The 21,215-nt window shown below is 60.1% G+C and overlaps 2 protein-coding genes across 9 annotated transcripts; one reads left to right on the forward strand and one right to left on the reverse strand.

The window, feature by feature from the left end:
* The first annotated feature begins 1,132 nt into the window (after positions 1-1,132).
* On the forward strand, positions 1,133-16,896 carry RHBDF1 (rhomboid 5 homolog 1). Of its 7 annotated transcripts, XM_055241633.2 has the most exons (18): positions 1,620-1,874; positions 9,567-9,707; positions 9,777-9,907; positions 10,810-11,023; positions 11,409-11,618; positions 11,694-11,816; positions 11,896-12,053; positions 12,528-12,782; positions 12,884-12,995; positions 13,120-13,194; positions 13,295-13,456; positions 14,054-14,154; positions 14,312-14,375; positions 15,103-15,197; positions 15,436-15,511; positions 15,581-15,681; positions 15,803-15,956; positions 16,169-16,896. In XM_055241633.2, exons 2-18 carry the CDS (start codon positions 9,591-9,593, stop codon positions 16,586-16,588), a joined length of 2,568 nt encoding a protein of 855 aa, XP_055097608.1. In that variant the 5' UTR covers positions 1,620-1,874; positions 9,567-9,590; the 3' UTR covers positions 16,589-16,896. The 7 variants fall into 7 exon arrangements, with proteins under 7 accessions (XP_055097604.1, XP_055097608.1, XP_055097611.1 ...); XM_055241632.2 differs by lacking the exon at positions 1,620-1,874 and having other exon boundaries at positions 8,711-9,707; XM_055241629.2 differs by having other exon boundaries at positions 1,133-1,874; positions 9,567-9,907; positions 15,436-15,681.
* A 381-nt stretch (positions 16,897-17,277) lies between these two features.
* Positions 17,278-21,164, reverse strand: SNRNP25 (small nuclear ribonucleoprotein U11/U12 subunit 25). Of its 2 annotated transcripts, none has more exons than XM_055241637.2 (5): positions 20,907-21,164; positions 19,392-19,482; positions 19,059-19,164; positions 18,346-18,420; positions 17,278-17,880 (listed from the first exon to the last, which is right to left on the reverse strand). In XM_055241637.2, exons 1-5 carry the CDS (start codon positions 20,973-20,975, stop codon positions 17,823-17,825), a joined length of 399 nt encoding a protein of 132 aa, XP_055097612.1. In that variant the 5' UTR covers positions 20,976-21,164; the 3' UTR covers positions 17,278-17,822. The 2 variants fall into 2 exon arrangements, with proteins under 2 accessions (XP_055097612.1, XP_055097613.1); XM_055241638.2 differs by having other exon boundaries at positions 19,110-19,164; positions 20,907-21,131.
* Positions 21,165-21,215: the final 51 nt, after the last annotated feature.

The raw sequence follows: 21,215 nt of genomic DNA on the forward strand, positions 1-21,215 counted from the left end.
GATGCCCAGCTGTGGCATGCTTTGGAGGCAAGCCCAGTCCCCAGCTTTGCAGGCAGGGCACCACTTCTGGCCCTGCCAGCCTAGTCTGGGCATCCAGGCCCGATAGGGCTTGCTTATCCCTGGCGGGGTCAATAATGCTAAGCATGGAGACTGTCCTGTCTCTGGCTGTGAGCCTGGCATGGGAGGGGTGGCACGTGCAGGCTACAGGAGCACTGAGTGTTGGCACCGGGGCAGGCTCCCTCTCACCGAGTGTCCGTGATGCACTGGCAGTCATCCCCTGGTGGAGTTCCCCTCCACCCGCTCCAAAGCTCTCATTGTTTCCTTCTACATGAAAATTGTGTTGATATTGCTTGTGTTCAGAGAGGACCCACTATGTGCAGGCACCGCCCTGTCCCGTGGCATGGACGAGGATATGGGCAGAGGAATCTTGCCCAGGCTCTGGGATCTACCGGTAAGTGTACCAGCACCTTTAGTTCAAAGCGTCCCCTTTTCTGTGTAGCCAAGGACCAGGCCATTGTCTGCGTTGGGCCCTCAGTGCAACAGCTCAGTTTGGAGAGGGCTGGTGCCACCCAGACCCAGAGGATGGCACTGAAGCAGCAGCAGCCTTGTGACCAGCACAGGGCCTGAAGACACATTTGTCCGAGGGCTGAAGGGGCACCCTGTAGAGGAGTCCTTAGGGACCCATGGGACGAAGGGATCCCTGCACCCTCTATCCCGAGGAAGCCTTGGCCCCCCACCACTCAGAGCTCCTGGACAACCCTGCCTGTACCCTGCTGTTGGCACCCCTGTCCCCCACCCTGGGATGTGCCCTGGGATGGGTCAGCCCACCCAGTGTCAGGAGAGAAATGCTGGGAAACTCTCACCAGCAGCCCCAGCTGAAAGCAGAGGGCCATTTTGAGTCCAGCCCAGATTGTGCAGGGATATGAGCCCACCCCGAGGTGGCCGCTGAGTTCTGAGACAGTGAGAAGAGCCCAGAGTGGACACCAGACACTGCGCTGCCTCTGCTGAGTGGCTTCAGGTGGGGCCGGTGCAGCCTGGCCTGAGTGCCTGCTGGTGGAGCAGGGCTTCTGCGGGTAGGGGCACAGGGCGGGGGGGAGGGGTGATTACTGTGGTCCTGAACTGAGTGTGTGCATCAGTGTGTACACTTGTGTGTGTGCACGAGTATGTACCCATGAAAGATGTACGTGAGTAGGTGGGTGCATGTGAGCATGTGCATGTGTAGGCGAATGAACGCATGAAGTGGAAGAATGTGGGGACGTGTGTGTATGATTGTGAGTGATTGGTGCACATGAATGTATGTGAGGGAATGTGAGTGCTCAGTGGGATTGGGTGAGTGTGGGTTACAGGACTTGTCAGTGTGGGCCTCTGGAGGAGGTCGGGTTTAGGGGAGCCAGGGATACACACTCATCCTCCACCCTTTACCCCGTACCTGCCCTCCCTCCTCACTCCCCCTCTTCTCAGCACAAATCAGGGCAGGACAGGTCAGGCCTCAATCTGGAGCCAGGGAGAGGCGGAGCCGCCCAGAGCTGATGCTGCCCACATCAGCTCCCACCAGGCCCTCTGTCGGGCCAAGGAGCTGGAGACCCCAGCCCCAGGTGTCCCCGCGGGCGGACACTGGGGAGAAGGGAGCCCAGCGGCCTTCCGGGAGGAGGTGACTTGGGCCGGGCAGGCGGGCGGCGCGCATTCCTGAGCTCTGAGTCAGCGCGACCGCCCCCTCCGGCCGGGCCCGCCCCCGGCGCGCACGCCCCTCGCTCCATGGTATTCCCGGGCGGGCCGGACCGGCGGGCGGGCGGGGACTCGGCCCTCCCGGCCAGCGGCGGCAGCCCCACCTCCCCGGCGCCCTCAGGACCCCCCAAAGACCCCCGGCGGCGGCAGTGAGTGAGCGCGGCCGGGAGCGCAGGGCTCCGGGGGCGGGCGGGTTCCGGGGCTGCGTCCGCCGAGCGCGGGGCGAGTCCTCAGCACCCCGTGGCCGGAGCTGCTCAGAGCGGCCGGGGCCGTGTCGGGGCCGGTGTCGGGGCCGGGGCTGGGGAGGGATCGCGGCGACGCCCCGCTGGGGCGGCCGGAGTTTTCTTCCTGGAGTTTCCCGAGTCGCCCGCAGAGGCGGCCCAGCCCCGGATTCCTAGCCCGGCGCGCCGCAAAAATAGCCCGTGGCCGGATTAGCAGTCCCAGCGGCCTGGCCGGGCCGGACAGCTCGGCTCCAGCCCCCGCCCAACAGCTGAGGGTCCCAGGAACGGGAGGCTAGAGTCCGGGGGTGCCCCAGGTTCCTCTAAACTCCCCCCACTGCATTTTCCTTCCCGGACACCACCGGTGGGTGGTGTCTCCAAGTTGAAACTCCAGCTCAGGGCGGGATGGTCCCTGTCCCAGCTGCCCTCACCGATAGGAATAGCAGGAACCGTGGAGCTCGGGGTGGGGGACTGACTCCACCTTCTGCCCCACGACACCGACTCCCCCATCTGTAAACATCGAAGCTCCAGGGTGGGCTGGGAGCGACTCCTAAAAACATACTCTCACTCTGTGCGCAGAGGCCAACGGGGACAGGCCTTCTCCCAGCCGGGGTGACAGCCAGACCCCAGATGCTCGGGGCGTTGGCAGAGGGCCTGGTTGTCTGCCATGCTGGGGGCATGTTTGTGGGGCTGGATGGGGAATGGGCAGGGGATCTTCCCTGGCCCCCCAAGGCCTGCTTCCAACCCAAGTGGTCCTGACGAGTTTCTTCTGTGTGTGCCGCTTGAGATGGTGAATGTGTGTCTGTCCGGGTGGGTGGGGCCTAGGTCTGGAGGCCCTACTCCTGTCCTGGGAACTCCCACCCGCCAACGGGACTTCCTGTTGGATACTGGGAGAAGATTCAAGGATGAAACTGGCTTTTCAGGTTTGACCCAGCTAGATGCCTGGGCAGTCCCAGGCTGGGTTCTCCCCACCCCTGTGGAGCCAACCGCAACCTCCTAGCCCCCACCCCAAGGCTGGGCGGAAGCTGGGGACCAAGCAGCTGGCTGGGGCTCAAGGGGTCCCTGAGGCGGAGCCCCCTGCCACCAGGGGTCATTCTGGGCAAGCTGGGCCCCTTTTCCTGAGAATGGGGCAGGGGCAAATGGAGTGCACGGGAGTCTGGTGGTCCCAGATTGAAGGCACTGGGCCTCAGACCCTTTTCCAGCCCTTCCAAGTAGCCTTCACTGGCTGGGTGGCCTCCACTGCACAAGCAGGCCCCTCAACCAGCACCCCTCATGAGCTGGCCGGTCCCCACCTTGGGGAGCTGACTTTCTAGGGGGCGCTCTTGGTTTAGGGGGAGTCGCCCAGGTCTCCCCTGCCTTTCAGGGACCATCAGGCCCTCCCCTAGGATCTTCCCAGCTACAGTCCCTGCCCAGGGCACCCCCAGTTGCTCTCCGCTGTGAGGGCCTCCGCCACACCGGCTTCCGTTCCCCCACCTCAGTGTCTGTGCCAGGATCACATTTTGCCCAATGATCGGATTCCTTGGCTTCAGCCTGTTGTCTGAGTTGGACGATTTTGGGGGTGACTCCTTCCTTCTTCAACTGAGATGCCCCTGATGGAGCAGATGGCAAGGGGTCTTAGAGGGGTCTGACAGCCGTCCACAGCCACAAGGCTGAAGAACCCTGGTGGTCTGCCTTGTCTCCTGGGGGTCTGCAGACAGGGTCCCTTCTACCACAGCTCCTGGGCAGACCTGGCCCAAGGCTTTGAGCTCCTTTATAGGCTCTGGGACCTTCCGCAGTGATGGGCTTCTCTGAGCCTCAGTTTCCTTATCTGTAAGATGGATACAGAGCACCCCTCCCAGGGGTTAGACAGACCGGTGTGTTCAGTCAGGATCTGGTTTGAGGAAGCTGAGCCAGGCTCCTGAGGACCGAAGCCATTTCTACTCTGACTTGGTTTCCCTCCTGTGGCCTCTCCAGTCCTACCCTGCTTCTGGTGGTCCTGGGAGGGGGTTGCGGGGTTGCTGAGCCCAAGGGTTTCTGGGCATCCGGGAGCATGTGTGTAGGGTCAGTCAGGGACACCTCTGGAGGGCTCTGACTGGTGACTGGGCTGCCCATCTGTCCTCTGGCCAGACGTGTGCAGGGGCTGTGGGGCCTCTGCCACCTCCAGCCTGGGGAGGGTGTCTTTGCCTAACTCCTGAGACCCAGCTAGACTCCAGACTGGGGACTAGAAGTGACCAGCTTACCAGGCAGTTTACACCCAGAATCTAGTGTAGCTAAGTCCTTGCTGCCATCTGCTTTCTGACTGTGTGGCCTGGACAGGTGCCCTGACCTGCACTTGGTGTCCCCTGATTCCTGGGTGTGTCTGCCATGTCAGCCCGTCAGACCCAACAGAGTCAGGGGTTTAGCTCTGGTGACCCCTGTGCCACATTTGCTAGCTGAGCCATGGGGCAGTGCCCCCCACCCAGTGCTGGCCCCTTTGTGTACTACCCTCCTAGGTCAGGTCCTCAGGGATTCCTGTGTCTCCAGGCCCTAGGGCGGCCTCCCTCACAGATGGCCTGTAGCAGGGAACCTCTTGTTCTGTCTACTTGTCTAGGGTGAGGAGGGAAGGCAGGGCGCTAGTCTGTCCTGCTGGGGACCTGGAGAGAACCTGCAAGGGTCTCAGGCCTGCCCTGCTCCACCCAGAACCTCATTTCTTCCACAGAAAAGAAGAGGCTTCACTGGGAGGGTTGAAGAGCACTTTGGGGTTTGCAAAGGGCCTAGCAAATATCATTCTGAGCATGATGCCATTAATAGACAAGGCAGACAGGCCAGGTGACTTTCCCTTCATTAATCCAGAAGACCTGGATGCGAGGCTGCCAGACAGCTGGTGACCCCCTTCTCAAGGGAGATCTAGGGTTGAGCTTCAGATTAGGAGTCAAACAGGAGCCTGAGGGTCAGAGAGCAGCATGTGGGTGGGGATGCTGGAGGAGCCACCTCCCCTGGGATGAGACTCGGGTGAGCTGAGGACACGTCTGGGCAGGTGTCCCGGGGTGAGACCCCTTGCTCCAGCTGACCTCAGCAGCAGGCGGTTCCCTGGGAGGAGCCGAGTCCAGGCTTGATGGTTCTGGCCCCGGGGTTGGCAGTCAACTCTGCTGCCAGTTGTCCCTGCCAGCATGGTCCTGTGAGTGCAGGGCAGGCCTGAGCACGGCAGTGGCTGCTGCTCACACCTGAGGGTGCACTCTACACTGGCTGTGGCCACTGTCTGTGCCTGGACTGGCCAGAGCTTCTCTCTAGTCTCTTCCCAAACTCGACACCTTTGGAGGGTCCTGTCCCCAGGTGTCCCCGGGGCTGCCCCCTTGTTGCATATGCTTTAGGGCCCTTTCACCCCCCAGCTCCTGCCCCCAGAGAGTGCCAAGTACCCACAGGCTGCACCACTCTGTGATGGAGTCAGCCGCTGCCTCTTGTGCCAGGCACTGCTGTGACCCCTGATTTCCGGATGGGAAAGCTGAGGCTTGCTTAGGGTTGTAGGTGGTGGAGACACATGGGGCCGGAGCATCAGCCTGGGCTGTCCCCAGTGGCCTCCCTCCATTGGCTCCTGCTTTCTGGCTCTCCCTGCACCTGTGCACACGGCTAGCTTGATAGGTGCCCAGACATCCCCAAAGCAGAAACCTGAGTTAACAGGACTCTCCACCATCCCCCACCCAGCCCTTCCACAGCAGGCTCTGCAGGCAGCCAGAGTGGGCTTCAGCGTGCCTGGCGCCAGTGGCTCCCTTGACCCTGCTCGTCCCTCAGCCTCATCGAGAGTCCGGCCCGCATCCCCCCAGCTGGTCCTGGGATGCACTGTGGCTTTGGGTGTCTCCTGATGGGGCTGGGCCTGGGCTGGCAGCTGTGATGCTGCTGCAGTGACTCAGATGCTGTGTGACCCCAGGCAGTCAGGCCTTCCATGGGCCACGGTTTCCCCATACACTGAGGGGTCAGTGGGGTGGGGGAGACACTGTTTGGATCCCCCAAGGGGCTTTCTGGGAACAAGAGCCCACTGTGCGCCTGGGGAAGGCCTGGACACTGAGCCACTGTCTCTGGGAGAGCAATGTGCTGCTCCCTGGCCAGACTCTTTGTCCTGGGCCTGCCCCTCCCCACGCCTACTCCGGCTCTTCCTTTGGAATCCCACCCACTTGAGGCCCAGATGGGGATCTAGGCACACAGGGGTGGGGCAGCCCGGAACACCCAGCACTGCCCACCCACAGGACCTGTAACTGTGGGTTCTCAGGTCCCCTCCTGCCTGTACTCCTAGCAGCAGGGGTTTTTGTGGAGGTGGGAGCCCCAGGAGACCTGGATGTACAGTCATGGTGGCTGGTGCCTCCCTCATGAGCTGAGCACTCTACTGTCTCCTGGGGCCGACTGTGGTCCCCGGCTGAGACAGTACTGGGGAGGTCAGGTTCCCCGTACACGCTCACAGCTCTCAGCTCTTCTCACCCCCTAACTGTTCCCGCTTGTACCCCCTCATGCTAGACAGCCCCTCTTCCCAGACCCAGTTGAGGGGTCATCTTGAGGAATCCTCCATTACCCCAGATTAGGGACCCGATGGCCTGCGTTCTTCAGTGATCAGTGTTTACCCAGCGGTGGCTTCAGAGCAGGCCAGTCCTGAGCACTGTGGAGCCAGCAGTGACAGGACAGTGGCCCATACATATGTGGACGAACTCTTGTCTTGTGCTGTGCCAGGGGATCCAGGCCGAGGACCACCTTTGGGGAGTAGGGCAGCCTGAGGCTGCAGGTCCTCCAGCACAGGGGAGGTTGGGCAGAGCGCATTTGCAGGGCTCTGAGATGGGAGGGAGTCAGGTGTGAGGAGCAGCGGAGAGCAGGAGCCATGGAAGTCATGGATGTGTGTGAGCCCATCAGCTGGCAAAGGTCTCGCACACTCCTGAGTGAAGAACCAGCTGGACGTCGCCTAGTGCCGCTGGGCACAGGTGGAGACTCCTGGAGAGGCTGCCCCCTGGATTCAGCCTGCTGATTCCTGGCAGTGGCCCCAGTCTCTGCTCTGGGTCCTGCTCCTCTCTGGCCCCCATAATGGCCTCACTAAGAGCATTCGTCCATTTTCTGGGTGAGAACATGCTGGGAGTGTACTCAGAATGCTGTCCCAGCACTGTGGGTTCCGGAAGCCCCTTGCCGAGCACCACCTGCCTTCCCAACGTGCCTGACGCTGTCTGAAATTCCACCCTGAGTGTCTGAGACTCAGAGGTGGCCCCTCCTGGCTTTTCCTTACCAGCAGGGTGATCTTGCTGCAGTCCATATGCCCTGTGGAGGGAGGGCTGGGGGACGATGAGGAAATTGAGTTGTGACCCCTTCACACTGTGGCTGGGCCGTATTCAGGACACGCAGGTCTGGGCTGGGTTTGGGCCACGAGTCAGATGCAGAGGGGTCTCCTGGTGCAGTTCCCAGAGGGACCTTGACCCACCCAGTTCTCAGTTAGGATGCCTTCCTGTCCGACCCTGTTGCACTCTGGGGCTCTGCATGGGCGAGGGGCCCTGGAGGGATTTCCCAGTGATGTGGAGGCAAGCTGCCACTCTTGGCTCTTGCCCCTGATTCCAGGCCAAGTATGGGCCGGGGACAGGAACTCAGCCTTAGGGGGCCATGTGGATGGAACAACCCCTGGGCACCATGCCTGGGGGGTGCCCCAAAGCTTTGCCCCCCAACTCTCACCTGGGACCTGAAGTGCACAGTCAGCTCAGATAAGGGGCTGGAGCGTGAGGGGTGGGGTAAGAGCCAGCAGAAGGCATCCCTGAAGGACCCCCACCCACCTGTATCTGTTCTGGTACATGTAGGACCAGTAGGGGCTGTGAGCAGCATTCCCAGCCTTTCCCTGGTAGTACAGGGTCGGAAGAAGCCATGAGCTCTGTCCCAGGCCCGTCCCTGGCTGGCATAAGACCATTAGGAGCTGTGAGCAGCACCCTAGGCTGTCTCTAATTGTGCTGCCCTCCATATATGACCTTGAGCAAGGCAAGCCTGTGTTTCCTGGCCTCAGTTTCCCTATTTGTACAGCATAGGTGGGGCTTTCCTCCAAGCAGCTGAGAGGGAGACCTATGAGTGAAAGCCATTTCTGGGCCCTTAGTGGGCGGGTTGCAGACCCTGCGGCTCTGAGTCTGTCGGAGGCGGCAGCCCTTTTTTTGTTGTTTCGTTTTGTTTTTTCTTTGAGATGGAGTCTCGCTCTGTCGCCCAGGCTGGAGTGCAGTGGCGCGATCTCGGCTCACTGCAAGCTCCACCTCCTGGGTTGACGCCATTCTCCTGCCTCAGCCTCCTGAGTAGCTGGGACTACAGGCGCCCACCACCACACCCGGCTAATTTTTTTGTATTTTTAGTAGAGACGGGGTTTCACCGCGTTAGCCAGGATGGTCTTGATCTCCTGACCTCGTGATCCGCCCGCCTTGGTCTCCCAAAGTGCTGGGATTACAGGCGTGAGCCACCGCGCCCGGCCTGAGGTTGCAGCTCTTTAAAGAGGCTGAGGAATTTGGGGTTTTCTGTCCAAAATTGCTTCAGGAAGCTCTGGCCAGCCCCCCACTATCTGTCTCGTGTCATGCTCAGGGGCCCTTCTCAATTTGAGTCTCCACTGGAATTGCCGTGTGGTCCCCCTTGGTTGGGAACAGCTGCAGGTCTGCCAGGAAGGTGTAAGGGGGAAATGGAGTCACAGTCACAGGGCCAGGCAGTGGTGGCCAGAATCGAACCCTGCCTGTCTGCTCTGGGCCCTTCCCCTGGGCCCTGGCCCTGTGCCTGGGATGCTCACAGTAGAGCCAACCATGCGATGCCCCGCAGCCCCGGCACCGAGCCGCCTCACTGCTGTTTCTGGGCACGTGGCGCCACCTGGTGGTCACTATGGTGTCTGCGCCCAGGTGGTTTCTGGAAAGTCATTTGTGCACAGGAGCCTTGGGGCCACCAGCTGCTGCTCTGTCACCCTCTTTCATGAATGTGGTGACTCTATGCAGTGGACCGATCACACACCCCTTACAGGCTGTCATGTGCATAGTGGGCCCTTTGTCCCTGGAGTGGAAGTCTTGGTGGGTAAGAGGGTGAGGCCTGGGTAAGACAGGTCTGAGATTTGCCCTGGGCACAGACTAGGGTGAGCCTCATGTCACTAAGACCTCACATCGGCTGTCCTGTGTGTGTGCAAACTCCTGCAACCCCAGCTGTGCTTTCTCCCCTCCTTCAAGCCTTTGCTCAGATGTCACTTCACAGGGAGGCCTCACTGCCTCCTGTCAAGCAACCCTAGTTTGCTTTTTTCCCCCCCATCATACTTAGCATCTTTTAACCAGTACATTCACTTATTTAAAAAGTTTATTGTCTAGGCTGTAAGCTCCAGGAGGGCAGGGATTTTGTCTCGTTTCTCCACCAATGTGCCTCAAGCACCTGGAGCAGTATCCTGATCGTAGTGTGTGCTAAGATAGTTGTCCCATGGACTTATGTTGTCTGAGGACCTAGGATGTGCCCAGCACTGTCTGTTGGGATGAACAAGGCAGGCACAGAGAAAGTCAGTGCTGAGCACATAGTAGTGCTCTGACAGTGGGGGACATGAGCACCACGGTTGGGCTTATCACTGCTTCTCCCTCCTCCCGGGTCTGGGTGCAATGAATCTTCAGATGTCAGCGTTGTCATTACTGAATAACACACCGTGCCCCGCAGGCCTGCCTTGCTCCGCCAGGAACCATGAGTGAGGCCCGCAGGGACAGCACGAGCAGCCTGCAGCGCAAGAAGCCACCCTGGCTGAAGCTGGACATTCCCTCTGCGGTGCCCCCGACAGTGGAAGAACCCAGCTTCCTGCAGGTAGGCCCTGGCCTGCAGGGACTGTGGGTGCCCCCTGTCCAGTATCCTCACCATGACCCTGTTGCCCAGCCCCTGAGGCGACAGGCTTTCCTGAGGAGCGTGAGTATGCCAGCCGAGACAGCCCACATCTCTTCGCCCCACCATGAGCTCCGGCGGCCGGTGCTGCAGCGCCAGACGTCCATCACACAGACCATCCGCAGGTACCAACACTGCCCAGCTGCTCCATGGGGTGGGAGCTGGGGGCTGGTGGGGCAGAGGCAGGTACACTGAGGATGGGGATGAGAACAAGGGCCCTCCTGTTTCAGCTTCCTCCTCCATGTTGGTCCCCACATCCCCTTGCCCTCCTCCTGTTCTAGAGACTGACCGCTCCCACCCCACTACCCTGCTCCACTCCCTTCTCTTCAGCACTCACTCTCTCCTTCTCTGTCTCCACCACCCGGATGCTCTGGCCTCTTAGCAGCCGACAAGTACGCTTCGGGCGTGTCCACACTCTACCCCTCTGGGGTCCCCGGACTGCCCGCAGGGCCTTCCCACAGCGCCAGTCTCTCTCTCGGTCCCTGCTCAGGTATCTCATACAGGTCATGAATGTGTTGGTGTTTTCTGGCATGTGCTTGGCATGTGGCCTCTTGGGAGCTGCCAGCGTGGTTGGCATTCCCTGGGGCTCCTAACGGCAGGTGCTGGCAGTGTTTTTGTTTGCATGTCCAAGTGCTGTGGACAGCCTGCCTGGGCCTGTAAGCGCCTGCTGTCTGAGCTCTGTGGGGTCCTGGGGCCAAGCTTTCTCGGGTTGAGCTCTCAGCTACGTCTCTGGACTCAGTGTCTCCCCTCAACTGCCCCTCAGGGATGGTGGGTGAGGGCCTCTATGAAGCATTCAACCAGGCAAGGCCTGCCAGCTGTGGTCTAGTGGAAACCTGGAGTTGGCTAACAGTTCAGGGGGTGGCTAGAACCCACTCATCCTCTTATTGGACCTTGCGCACCCAGACCCTGGCCCCTGGAGTGACTACAGGCTGGGATCAGGGCATGCTGCCCCAGAGGAGGGCCTTTGAAGTCCCCTGCCTGGGAGGAGGCGATCTGGCCACCCCTTGCTGAGTCCCTGCCATGCCAGGGGGACCGCTGACTGGTTTGGAGTGAGCAAGGACACTGACAGCACCCAGAAATGGCAGCGCAAGAGCATCCGTCACTGCAGCCAGCGCTACGGGAAGCTGAAGCCCCAGGTCCTCCGGGAGCTGGACCTGCCCAGCCAGGACAACGTGTCGCTGACCAGCACCGAGACGCCACCCCCACTCTACGTGGGGCCATGCCAGCTGGGCATGCAGAAGGTATGCCTGCCTGTTGCTGCCTCCTGCAGGCCCCTCCTTCTGCTCCCAGGGGCTGGGGCTGCGGACACAGCCAGCCTGAGCAGAAGGGACTCTCTGGGAGCTCACGGTCTGGAAGGGCAGTCAGACAGCCTGCTCGTGAAGGCACCTGAAACAGTCTCTGGGGAGGGGTACCTTGGGATTGCACCAGGGGGCCAGTGTCTGGATGGGAGAGCATTCCAGGCAGGACCTCTAGGTGCTGTAGGGTGGGAGTGGTGCCCATACAGCTGTCCAGGGGCCCGTGAGGAGTCAGGAGCAGCAGTCACGCTCTCTTTGCAAGGCCTCTGTGCATCTGGGTGAGCTAGGAGCCCCCGTGGTCCTGACTCCAGCATCTCCTCCCCTCCTCCAGATCATAGACCCCCTGGCCCGTGGCCGCGCCTTCCGTGTGGCAGATGACACTGCGGAAGGCCTGAGTGCCCCACACACTCCCGTCACGCCGGGTGCTGCCTCCCTCTGCTCCTTCTCCAGCTCCCGCTCAGGTTTCCACCGGCTCCCGCGGCGGCGCAAGCGAGAGTCGGTGGCCAAGATGAGCTTCCGGGCGGCCGCAGCACTGATGAAAGTGGGTGCAGGGGCCAAAGGTGGGGTTGGGGGCCGAGCCAGCAGCCGGGTGTCATGCTCACTTCCCCGTCCCCAGGGCCGCTCCGTTAGGGATGGCACCTTGCGCCGGGCACAGCGTCGAAGCTTCACTCCAGCTAGCTTTCTGGAGGAGGACACAACTGATTTCCCCGATGAGCTGGACACATCCTTCTTTGCCCGGGTAAGAAGTGCCCAGGGCGTCCCCCCATCCCCCGTTCCCTTCATCCCTGCGTCCAGCCTGACCTCATGTGTTTGCTCAGGAAGGTACCCTCCATGAAGAGCTGTCCACATACCCGGACGAAGTTTTCGAGTCCCCATCGGAGGCAGCGCTAAAGGACTGGGAGAAGGCACCGGAGCAGGCGGACCTCACCGGCGGGGCCCTGGACCGCAGCGAGCTTGAGCGCAGCCACTTGATGCTGTGAGTGCGGCAGGCAGGGAAGGGGGGCAGAGAGAGACCCCGGGGCCCGCCAGGAACAGCTGGGCGAGTGTCGGCACTCACCTCTGTGGGCGATGGAAGGGGTAGCCTCAGGGACTGGGAACTCACTGGCCACCAGGGGTGGGAGATGCAGGGCTGGGCATGGCCTCAGTCTCATGGCTTGCCTGTGGAATGGGACAGCAATCTTAGAGCCTAGGGGCTGGGCAGAATCCAGGGGGGAGGCGGAGGTGACAGGGTGATACTTGCTGAGTTGCAGAACTCAGCGGGTCCCAGTTCCAGCTCCCTGCCATCCCCGGAGGCGCGCAGTGTTGCTTTTTTGCTGGCAAGGAGAAGGCAGATGCCGGGTGACTTGCACAGCATCTTCACCAGGATAGAGACAGGGTGCCCTGGTGCCCCGGGGAGGGACGGCAGCAGTCTGGGGGGCTGGAGCGGGAGGTGAACGCCGGCTCCCTCCAGGCCCTTGGAGCGAGGCTGGCGGAAGCAGAAGGAGGGCGCCGCAGCCCCGCAGCCCAAGGTGCGGCTCCGACAGGAGGTGGTGAGCACCGCGGGGCCGCGGCGGGGCCAGCGTATCGCGGTGCCGGTGCGCAAGCTCTTCGCCCGGGAGAAGCGGCCGTATGGGCTGGGCATGGTGGGACGGCTCACCAACCGCACCTACCGCAAGCGCATCGACAGCTTCGTCAAGCGCCAGATCGAGGACATGGACGACCACAGGTAGGCGTGGCGGGCAAGGCCTGGGTTGGGATGGAGGCTCCTGGGGGAGGGTGGGGGCTCCGGGTTGGGGATGAGGCCCCCGCTGACGCTCCACCCCGCAGGCCCTTCTTCACCTACTGGCTTACCTTCGTGCACTCGCTCATCACCATTCTAGCCGTGTGCATCTATGGCATCGCGCCCGTGGGCTTCTCACAGCATGAAACGGTGGACTCGGTGAGCCCCTGTGCCTTCACTGGGCCCAGATGAGTGGAGTCTGGGCACTGGACCCGCTCCCGACCCGCTCTGGGAGGCGAGGGCCAGAGTCGGGCCCGTCTGATCCCGCTCCCCAACCTCCCAGGTGCTGCGGAACCGCGGGGTCTACGAGAACGTCAAGTACGTGCAGCAGGAGAACTTCTGGATCGGGCCCAGCTCGGTGAGGGCGGGGCTGGGGGCGGGGCCGGCGGGGGCGGGACCTGGAGGTGCCCGGCGGGCAGGAGGCCTGGACTGCAGCTGCTCGTCTCCCTGGCCCGCAGGAGGCCCTCATCCACCTGGGCGCCAAGTTTTCGCCTTGTATGCGCCAGGACCCGCAGGTGCACAGCTTCATTCGCTCAGCGCGCGAGCGCGAGAAGCACTCCGCCTGCTGCGTGCGCAACGACAGGTCGGGCTGCGTGCAGACCTCGGAGGAGGAGTGCTCGGTGCGTTTCCCCGCCCTGGACTCCCACCCTCGTCTGTCCCGTGTTCGCTCCTTCCTTCAGACTTCAGATAGACTCGGCAGAGTGATCCTTCGCGCTCGTTCCTGGCACATCCCGCCGTCCTTATGTGCAAGGCCTTTCTTGTCATATTTATTCTAACCCTAACCCTAACCCTAACCCTCCCCCATCTCCAGCTCCTCGCCCCAGAGACCATCATCTGATTTGGTCTTTTGATTGGGGGGTACTCTTCCAGCATGGGTCTTAAAGCTTACATGAGTGGTATTTGCCTCTTTTACACTAAGCAATTTTTAAAAAAAATCATCCATACTTTCATCACATCATCTTATATGGAAGTGCCATAGTCCATACCAGTTCCCTGATTTAGGAGACAGAGGCTGTTTCTGATTTTCAGCTAACAGGAATTATGCCATCAAACTCCTTGTAAGAGTCTTTTCCAACATGCATGTGTATCTCAAGAGCGGGGGTGACTCGTAGAAGCGGAGGGAAGAGCTCAGTGGCTTTGCCTTCAGCTCCTGACTCTCTGCGCGCCCCTCACTGCCCTGACCCAACTGGACCTGACCCTGTGTCCCCCTCCCACAGTCCACGCTGGCAGTGTGGGTGAAGTGGCCCATCCATCCCAGCGCCCCAGAGCTTGCGGGCCACACGAGACAGTTTGGCTCTGTCTGCCACCAGGATCCCAGGTTAGTCCTGCCGGCAGCTCTCTCACCTGCCTTTGTCCACGCCTTCCCCGGGGGCTGTGGTGCAGAGGGTGTAGGGGCTGCTCTTGGTGACTCGGCTGGAAGGGTGCCAATGCTAGGGGCTGGAAGCAGGGTCTGACCACATACTTGGCTTCTGCAGGGTGTGTGATGAGCCCTCCTCGGAAGACCCTCACGAGTGGCCAGAAGACATCACCAAGTGGCCGGTGAGCTGCAGCGGGTGGGGGCGGTGAGCTGCAGTGGGGAGTGGCCGGTGAGCTGCAGGGGGGGAGGAGTGGCCGGTGAGCTGCAGTGGGGGAGGAGTGGCCGGTGAGCTGCAGCGGGTGGGGGCCGGTGAGCTGCGGCGGGGGGAGGTCGGTGAGCTGCAGCGGGAGGGAGGTCAGTGAGCTGCAGCGGGGGAGGGGGAGGTCGGTGAGCTGCAGCGGGGAGGGGGTGGCCGGTGAGCTGCAGCGGGGAGGGGGTGGCCGGTGAGCTGCAGCGGGGAGGGGGTGGCCGGTGAGCTGCAGCGGGGAGGGGGTGGCTGGTGAGCTGCAGTGGGGAGGGGCCGGTGAGCTGCAGTGGGGGGTTGTTAGGGAGTCCTCCATGTCATGCGGGGGAGAATGCCACACCCCACCCACTGGTGATGCCAGAGATTCCCATCATGGGACCACCTCACGTTTTCAGATGCTGTGCACCTGGCCTTTGCACAGCCTGTCCACCAACCAGCGCCTGCCCCTCTGAGCAAGTAGATCAAGAGAACTAGATGGAGACTTGAAAGGTCAAGTGACATTATTCCAGTTTGATAGAGACTCAGAGTGTGGTGGCTTGAAGTCAAGGAAGCCACACCGTTTTCTACTTTATGAGCCCACCCATCTTTGCCGCTACCCCCAAACATGGTGTGGGGCCAAAGGTTGGGGGAGGCCCTGACCCAGCTCGTCCCCATTTGTGACCCAGATCTGCACCAAAAACAGCGCCGGGAACCACACCAACCATCCCCACATGGACTGTGTCATCACAGGACGGCCCTGCTGCATTGGCACCAAGGGCAGGTACGTGTGCGTGCCAGCAAGTGCAGCTGGTCTCTGGGCTCAGAGCATCGCCCTAGGGCGGTGCCTTCTCCCTAACTAAATCCTGAAATAACCCAGTATACCAAGGGTGTGGGGTTAGAGGGGGTCTGGACTTCCATGGGGCCAACAAAGGTGGGTAGGTGCGGCTGAAGCTTGCCCTGGATGCCAGCAATCCCCCTCTGCGAGGCAGCAGCCTCCGAACCCTGGCCTGCCTTTCTAGGTGTGAGATCACCTCCCGGGAGTACTGTGACTTCATGAGGGGCTACTTCCACGAGGAGGCCACGCTCTGCTCTCAGGTAGGTCTCCCGAGTGTCCGTCGTTCCCCTCCCCCAGCTGCTGTGATGCTGATCTGCTGCTCTGCGCAGGTGCACTGCATGGATGATGTGTGTGGGCTCCTGCCTTTCCTCAACCCCGAGGTGCCTGACCAGTTCTACCGCCTGTGGCTATCCCTCTTCCTGCACGCCGGGCAAGTGACACTGTGGGCCGGGTGGGGGGTCTCAGGGTCCCCGGGATAGGCTGGCTGGGGGTGGCACAGAGGTCACTTCCCTGCTGAATGTCTCCCGACCCCCACCTGCTACTGACTACAGGATCCTGCACTGCCTGGTGTCCATCTGCTTCCAGATGACTGTCCTGCGGGACCTGGAGAAGCTGGCAGGCTGGCACCGCATAGCCATCATCTACCTGCTCAGTGGTGTCACTGGCAACCTGGCCAGTGCCATCTTCCTGCCGTACCGAGCAGAGGTAAGGCTGGCCCTCAGGGTGGGGGTCCTCCCGTGTGCACCTGCAGCCTGCTGTGAGCCTGTCCGTATTGGGTACTGACTCTGGGAGCATCTCCAGTTGGATCCTAGGTCTGTGTGCTCTGGGCCATGGGAAGTGGGGCAGAAAGATGAGGCCTTGGGTCCAGGGGGCCTGCCCAGCCCCACTGCCTTATAGCTACCCCAACCATCCCCCAGGTGGGTCCCGCTGGCTCCCAGTTCGGCATCCTGGCCTGCCTCTTCGTGGAGCTCTTCCAGAGCTGGCAGATCCTGGCGCGGCCCTGGCGTGCCTTCTTCAAGCTGCTGGCTGTGGTGCTCTTCCTCTTCACCTTTGGGCTGCTGCCCTGGATTGACAACTTTGCCCACATCTCGGGGTTCATCAGTGGCCTCTTCCTCTCCTTCGCCTTCTTGCCCTACATCAGCTTTGGCAAGTTCGACCTGTACCGGAAACGCTGCCAGATCATCATCTTTCAGGTGGTCTTCCTGGGTCTCCTGGCCGGCCTGGTGGTCCTCTTCTACTTCTACCCTGTCCGCTGTGAGTGGTGTGAGTTCCTCACCTGCATCCCCTTCACTGACAAGTTCTGCGAGAAGTACGAACTGGACGCTCAGCTCCACTGACAAGTTCTGCGAGAAGTACGAACTGGACGCTCAGCTCCACTGAGCTGGCTGTGGGCTCCAGCAGGCCAGAGCCAGACACGGCAACCCTGAGCCTCACAGGCTTACAGGAGTCACCTGCTCCATGTGGGGACTGGCCTGTTTCCTGAACACAGACCTCTTTCTTGTGCCTTGTTCACTTCCGTTGAATCCCTCGTACTGCCGGGCATTTATTATACTACTTCCTGTCATAACCTTCTAACTTGTTCCTTGACGACCACCTCATGTGGCCAATAAATGGACTGGGAGCGTTTTAGCTGCCGTTAACTTGACCACGGCTTCTCCGCCCTTCTTTGTTTCTGGCTGGAAGCTGTGGAGGGAGGTCCTGCAGGCCCCCTTGTGGCTGACTCACCTGGGCAGGGAACTGAGTGTCAGATACAGTCACAGGCTCTTTCACTTCCAGTGAAATCCCTCAGCCAGGCACGTGCACCTTGCTGTTTCTCCTTAGAGTGGCTGCTAGCCGACGCTGGGAAAAGGACCTAGGGATGTGCTGTCATACCCTCCCCATATGCTGGGAAGCACCCTGCCCCCACCCTTAGCAGCTCCAATTTCCACCCCACACTCCCTCCCTGTCCACTGAACCTGCTGAAAGCACTGCTGCAGGCGAACCCTAAAGGCTGAGGCTGGAGGGCCCACACATAGCTGTGCTGTGCTCGCTGCCACCGTGAGCTCCAGGCTGTAGACCCTAAAGCCACTCTGCTTTTATTTCCTCCTTGCTGTGGAGATCATGGTAACACAGTTGTGTGGTTTGGGGAGTGGTGTGGCCTCAAGGCTTTGGTGGTGTGATGCCATCTTGGACTATAGGACTCACCTGTACCAATTCTCTCCCCTTAACTCTGTGATGGGGCAATCTCAGTCTTTGCTACCCAGGTTACTGTGGCTTTTCACTTTTCAAACTAAGAAGCAAACAGGTTTATGTTATACACCGGGCCAGGCCGTGGCTCTGCCATGTGACTAGGGTATTTGGACCCAGGGAGAGGTCAGTCTCAGGCCAAGTACATGAAAGAACGGAGCACTGGCTCACCCTGGCCTAGTCCTGAGGGCCCCCAGGTTTATGCTGACAGTTCCTGTTGGGCATGCCTGGGGTGAGGCCACCACAACATCCTTTCTGTGAAAGAGGCACAGTGACTCGAGGACCCCATCCTGCTGGGAAAAGGCTCAGCCACCAGTGGTGAAGAGAGTGGTCCTGTCTGGAGGCTCACTTTTGCCTCAGCTTTTTGATGAAGGAAACCTCGTCTCGATTCCGGATGCCGTAGCTGAAAAAGAAGGAAAGGCATAAAGCACCTGCCCTACAGAAGGACACATCTGTGACTCCCCTCCTGAGGCTGTGGGGGACCATGAAGAAACGACAGAGGGGGGCATGTGGCTTCTGGGGAGGCCAGGAAGTGGCCATCCTCTCAGACCCAGAAGCAACTCCGAATCACATGTCCCTGGGGCAGGGAACTGAATGTCAGATAGAGTCACAGCCTTCAGCCTCCATGCCCACTCTGATTTCCTCCCTCCTGGCACTGTGTAGCCCTAAGGTGCCACTGCTGGGAAGCAGCAAGGCCCCTCCAGGTGCCCTCTGCCTGCCATTCTCCTAGTGGGGAGGGTCCCAAGGAAGCTCCTTGGAGGAGGGTGTTATCTCCGGAGAGGGAGCCGCAGCCCTCTGGCAGAGCATGGGGGACTAAGGGGCAACAGAACAGCCGTCCCCTACGGCTCAAGATGTGGCCGGCACTTACTCTCGGAGCTTCTTTCTGTCTTCTGTGAGTTTCTCTCCTGCAGAGGTCAGATGGTACGTCCTCCACACATAGGACCTGCAAGAGGGGAACGCAGGTAAACCACATGCCCTGAGCAGGGTGAGCTGAGTGGCTGGGCATGACGTGGGCTTGAGGCATTCAGCCCTATGGGACCTGGGGCAGCTGTCCTCCCTACCTAGGCTGTTCTGTACAATGTGCAAATTGGGTCTGAGGCAGCTACAAGGAGGCTCTGTTCTCAGAGGGCTGTATGGGGCGGCTTGGCCAAACACAGCTTGCTAATGCAGTAGGTGACAGTGTTGAGACTCAGTGAACAGGACAGTTGACCCAATAGGAGAGTGAGGGCTGACAGCACCCAGGTGAGAAGGGGATGGGAGCCACTAGAGGTGTACCATCCATAACTAGGGAGGCCACTTCCAGACACACTGGAAATTCCCGACGGTGTCCCCAAGTGAAGATATCCAGCAGCTTGGATGGGGTGATGGCGATGAAAGGGCAGTATGTTGGGGATGGCCGAGGCAGGAGTCCCAGGCACAGAAGGACCTGCACTGTCTGAACCCTTGTGACAGGGAGCTCATCACTTCAGTGGTGCTGTACTCATGCAGAGCCGAGAGCTGTTTCCAGGTGGTGCCTGGTGACAGCGCCACGAAGGGCACTAGCCCCAGGAAGGGCTATAATGAAGGGATTGTTCCACTTACCAGCTGATGTGCTGAATGCCCCCTTCTCGCTCCTGCTTGAGCTGCACGTACCTCTGGATGGCCTTCTTCAGGTCCAGGACTGTGGCACTCTGCACTACAACCACAGCTGCAACCACGGACACAGATGGGAGAAGATCCATGGTGAGAACCCAAAGCCATAGCCTCTGATGGCAGGAAAGGAACCCAGAACTCTGTGCACAGGGCAGGTTTGTGGTTGCCCCAGTACCCCTGGGCATGGCCTGTGAGTTTCTGAGCATGCTGACCAGCACCGTTACATCTTCCTGCTGTGAAAGCCTGGACCACATAACCTGAAGGGAGGAGGGCAGCACTTACGCATTACTTCTCCATCCATCTTGCACACTCGGACCGTCATTGCCTGGCCGTATTCTAGGGCTATCTGGGAGTTGACTTCTTCCAAAGTAACCTACAAAAGACCAAGGGCAGAAGTGGGAACCCTGGCTCTCTTTACCACCTTGGCAACAACAAAGAACAAGCCGATAGTGGCCAAAAAGTGGTGCTCCATTTTACGAAGGGCGAGGAAGGGTGGTTGCCTGTATGCTAGGGTTTCCCAATTCATCAGAGCCCCAATCTCATGTTCCACTCACAGTTTAATGTCCATAGTGGACACAGTCTCTGGGGGACAGAGGTGCTAAGAAACAGGCAAGAGAATAAACTCACATTAAGGATCCGCCCCCAGGGGTGGGTAGGGGCCTGTCAGTTCACCCCGAGTATATCCCTGATCATCAGGACCCAGGCCAGGGCTCGGGACTGAGTAATGCAGGTGTGCAAAATTTACCAGGGCAGCAAAAAACGGTAATAACAATAAATATTTTAATACAACATTTAAGAAATACAAGGCAATGAAAATATCCATGATGAGCAAAATATAAAACATTTAAAATTTGCTGGCGCGGTGGCTCACGCCTGGAATCCCAGCACTTTGGGAGGCCGAGGCAGGTGGATCACGAGGTCAGGAGATTGAGACCACCCTGGCCCAACATGGTGAAACCCCGTCTCTACTAAAATACAAAAAATTAGCCAGGCGTTGTGGCGCGTGCCTGTAGTGAACCCGGGAGGGGGAGGGTGCAGTGAGCTGAGATCGCACCACTACACTCCAGCCTGGCAACAGATCAAGATTCAGTCTCAAATAAATAAATAAATAAATAAACAAACAAAGCATAATACTGACGCTTTGACACATGATTGACGCTTGAGGCAAATGGAACAATCGGTACTACTAATCTTGCTCTTATTTAAAACTAAGATTTTTCGTTTACCGTAAGCTCTTTTTTTGCATCAACTTTGACTTTTAAAGGTATTACAGGCCGGCCGGGTGGCTCACACCTATAATCCCACCATTTTGGGAGGACGAGGCAGGAGGATCGCCTAAGCCCAGGAGTTTCACACCAGCCTGGGCAACATAGTGAGACTCCCTCTGTACAAAAAATTTAAAAATTAGCCGGGTGTGGTAGCGCGCACCTGTGGTCCCAATTACTCGGGAGGCTGAGGTGGGAGGATGGCTTGCGCTCAGGAGGTGCGGCTGCAGTGAGCCAAGATAACGCCACTGCACTCCAGCCTGGGCGACAGAGCAAGACCCTGTCCCCCGAGCCCCCTAAATACAATAAATGTCATTTAATGTCACTCACTAATGAGGTTTTTGGTTCCTCTTTAAGCTTCGCGCCCCAGGCGAGTGCGCCCGGCCAACGTTAAAACCCTCGTTTACGCCCAGAGGCGCCTTCCTCAGCCTTGGGCCGCAGCCTCCCACCAGCACCTTCGGAGGCTGCCGGCGCCCGGATGCCCGGCCCCCGGGGAACGACTCCCGCGCCCCCAGCCCCCGCCCGCACACACCTGGATCGGCAGATCGCAGAGCAGCGGGTCCTGCACCACCATGGCCAGACCCTCCTGGAACACGTCCATGGCCTCGGAGTGCGGCAGCGCCTCTTCTTCGTCCTCATCTTCCTCTTGCGCCTCGGGCCCACGCGCGGCCTCCGTCTCCTCCAGCGCCGCGGCTCTCAGCCGGCCTCTGCCTGCACTGCCAGGCCGCACCAGGGAGGCCAAGCGCGCACGCGCAGGAACTGCGGCCCGCCCCAGCGAGGCCGCCCAGCCATTGGCGCGCCGAGGGGTGGGGCTGCTGCAGTGACCAATGACAAGTGCGAG

The sequence above is a fragment of the Symphalangus syndactylus genome, chromosome 14, assembly GCF_028878055.3.
Source record: "Symphalangus syndactylus isolate Jambi chromosome 14, NHGRI_mSymSyn1-v2.1_pri, whole genome shotgun sequence".
Lineage (NCBI taxonomy): Eukaryota > Metazoa > Chordata > Mammalia > Primates > Hylobatidae > Symphalangus > Symphalangus syndactylus.

Excerpts from the sequence above, each read along its gene's own strand:
- RHBDF1 (XM_055241629.2), top strand. The coding sequence starts at position 9,591 with ATGAGTGAGGCCCGCAGGGACAGCACGAGCAGCCTGCAGCGCAAGAAG. Across the intron at positions 12,054-12,527 it reads GAGCGCAGCCACTTGATGCT|GCCCTTGGAGCGAGGCTGGC; the intron begins GTGAGTGCGGCA and ends GGCTCCCTCCAG. Across the intron at positions 15,957-16,168 it reads TCCTGCCGTACCGAGCAGAG|GTGGGTCCCGCTGGCTCCCA; the intron begins GTAAGGCTGGCC and ends ACCATCCCCCAG.
- SNRNP25 (XM_055241637.2), bottom strand. The coding sequence starts at position 20,975 with ATGGACGTGTTCCAGGAGGGTCTGGCCATGGTGGTGCAGGACCCGCTG. Across the intron at positions 19,165-19,391 it reads GATGGATGGAGAAGTAATGC|CTGTGGTTGTAGTGCAGAGT; the intron begins GTAAGTGCTGCC and ends CCGTGGTTGCAG. Across the intron at positions 18,421-19,058 it reads GGCATTCAGCACATCAGCTG|GTCCTATGTGTGGAGGACGT; the intron begins GTAAGTGGAACA and ends CCCCTCTTGCAG.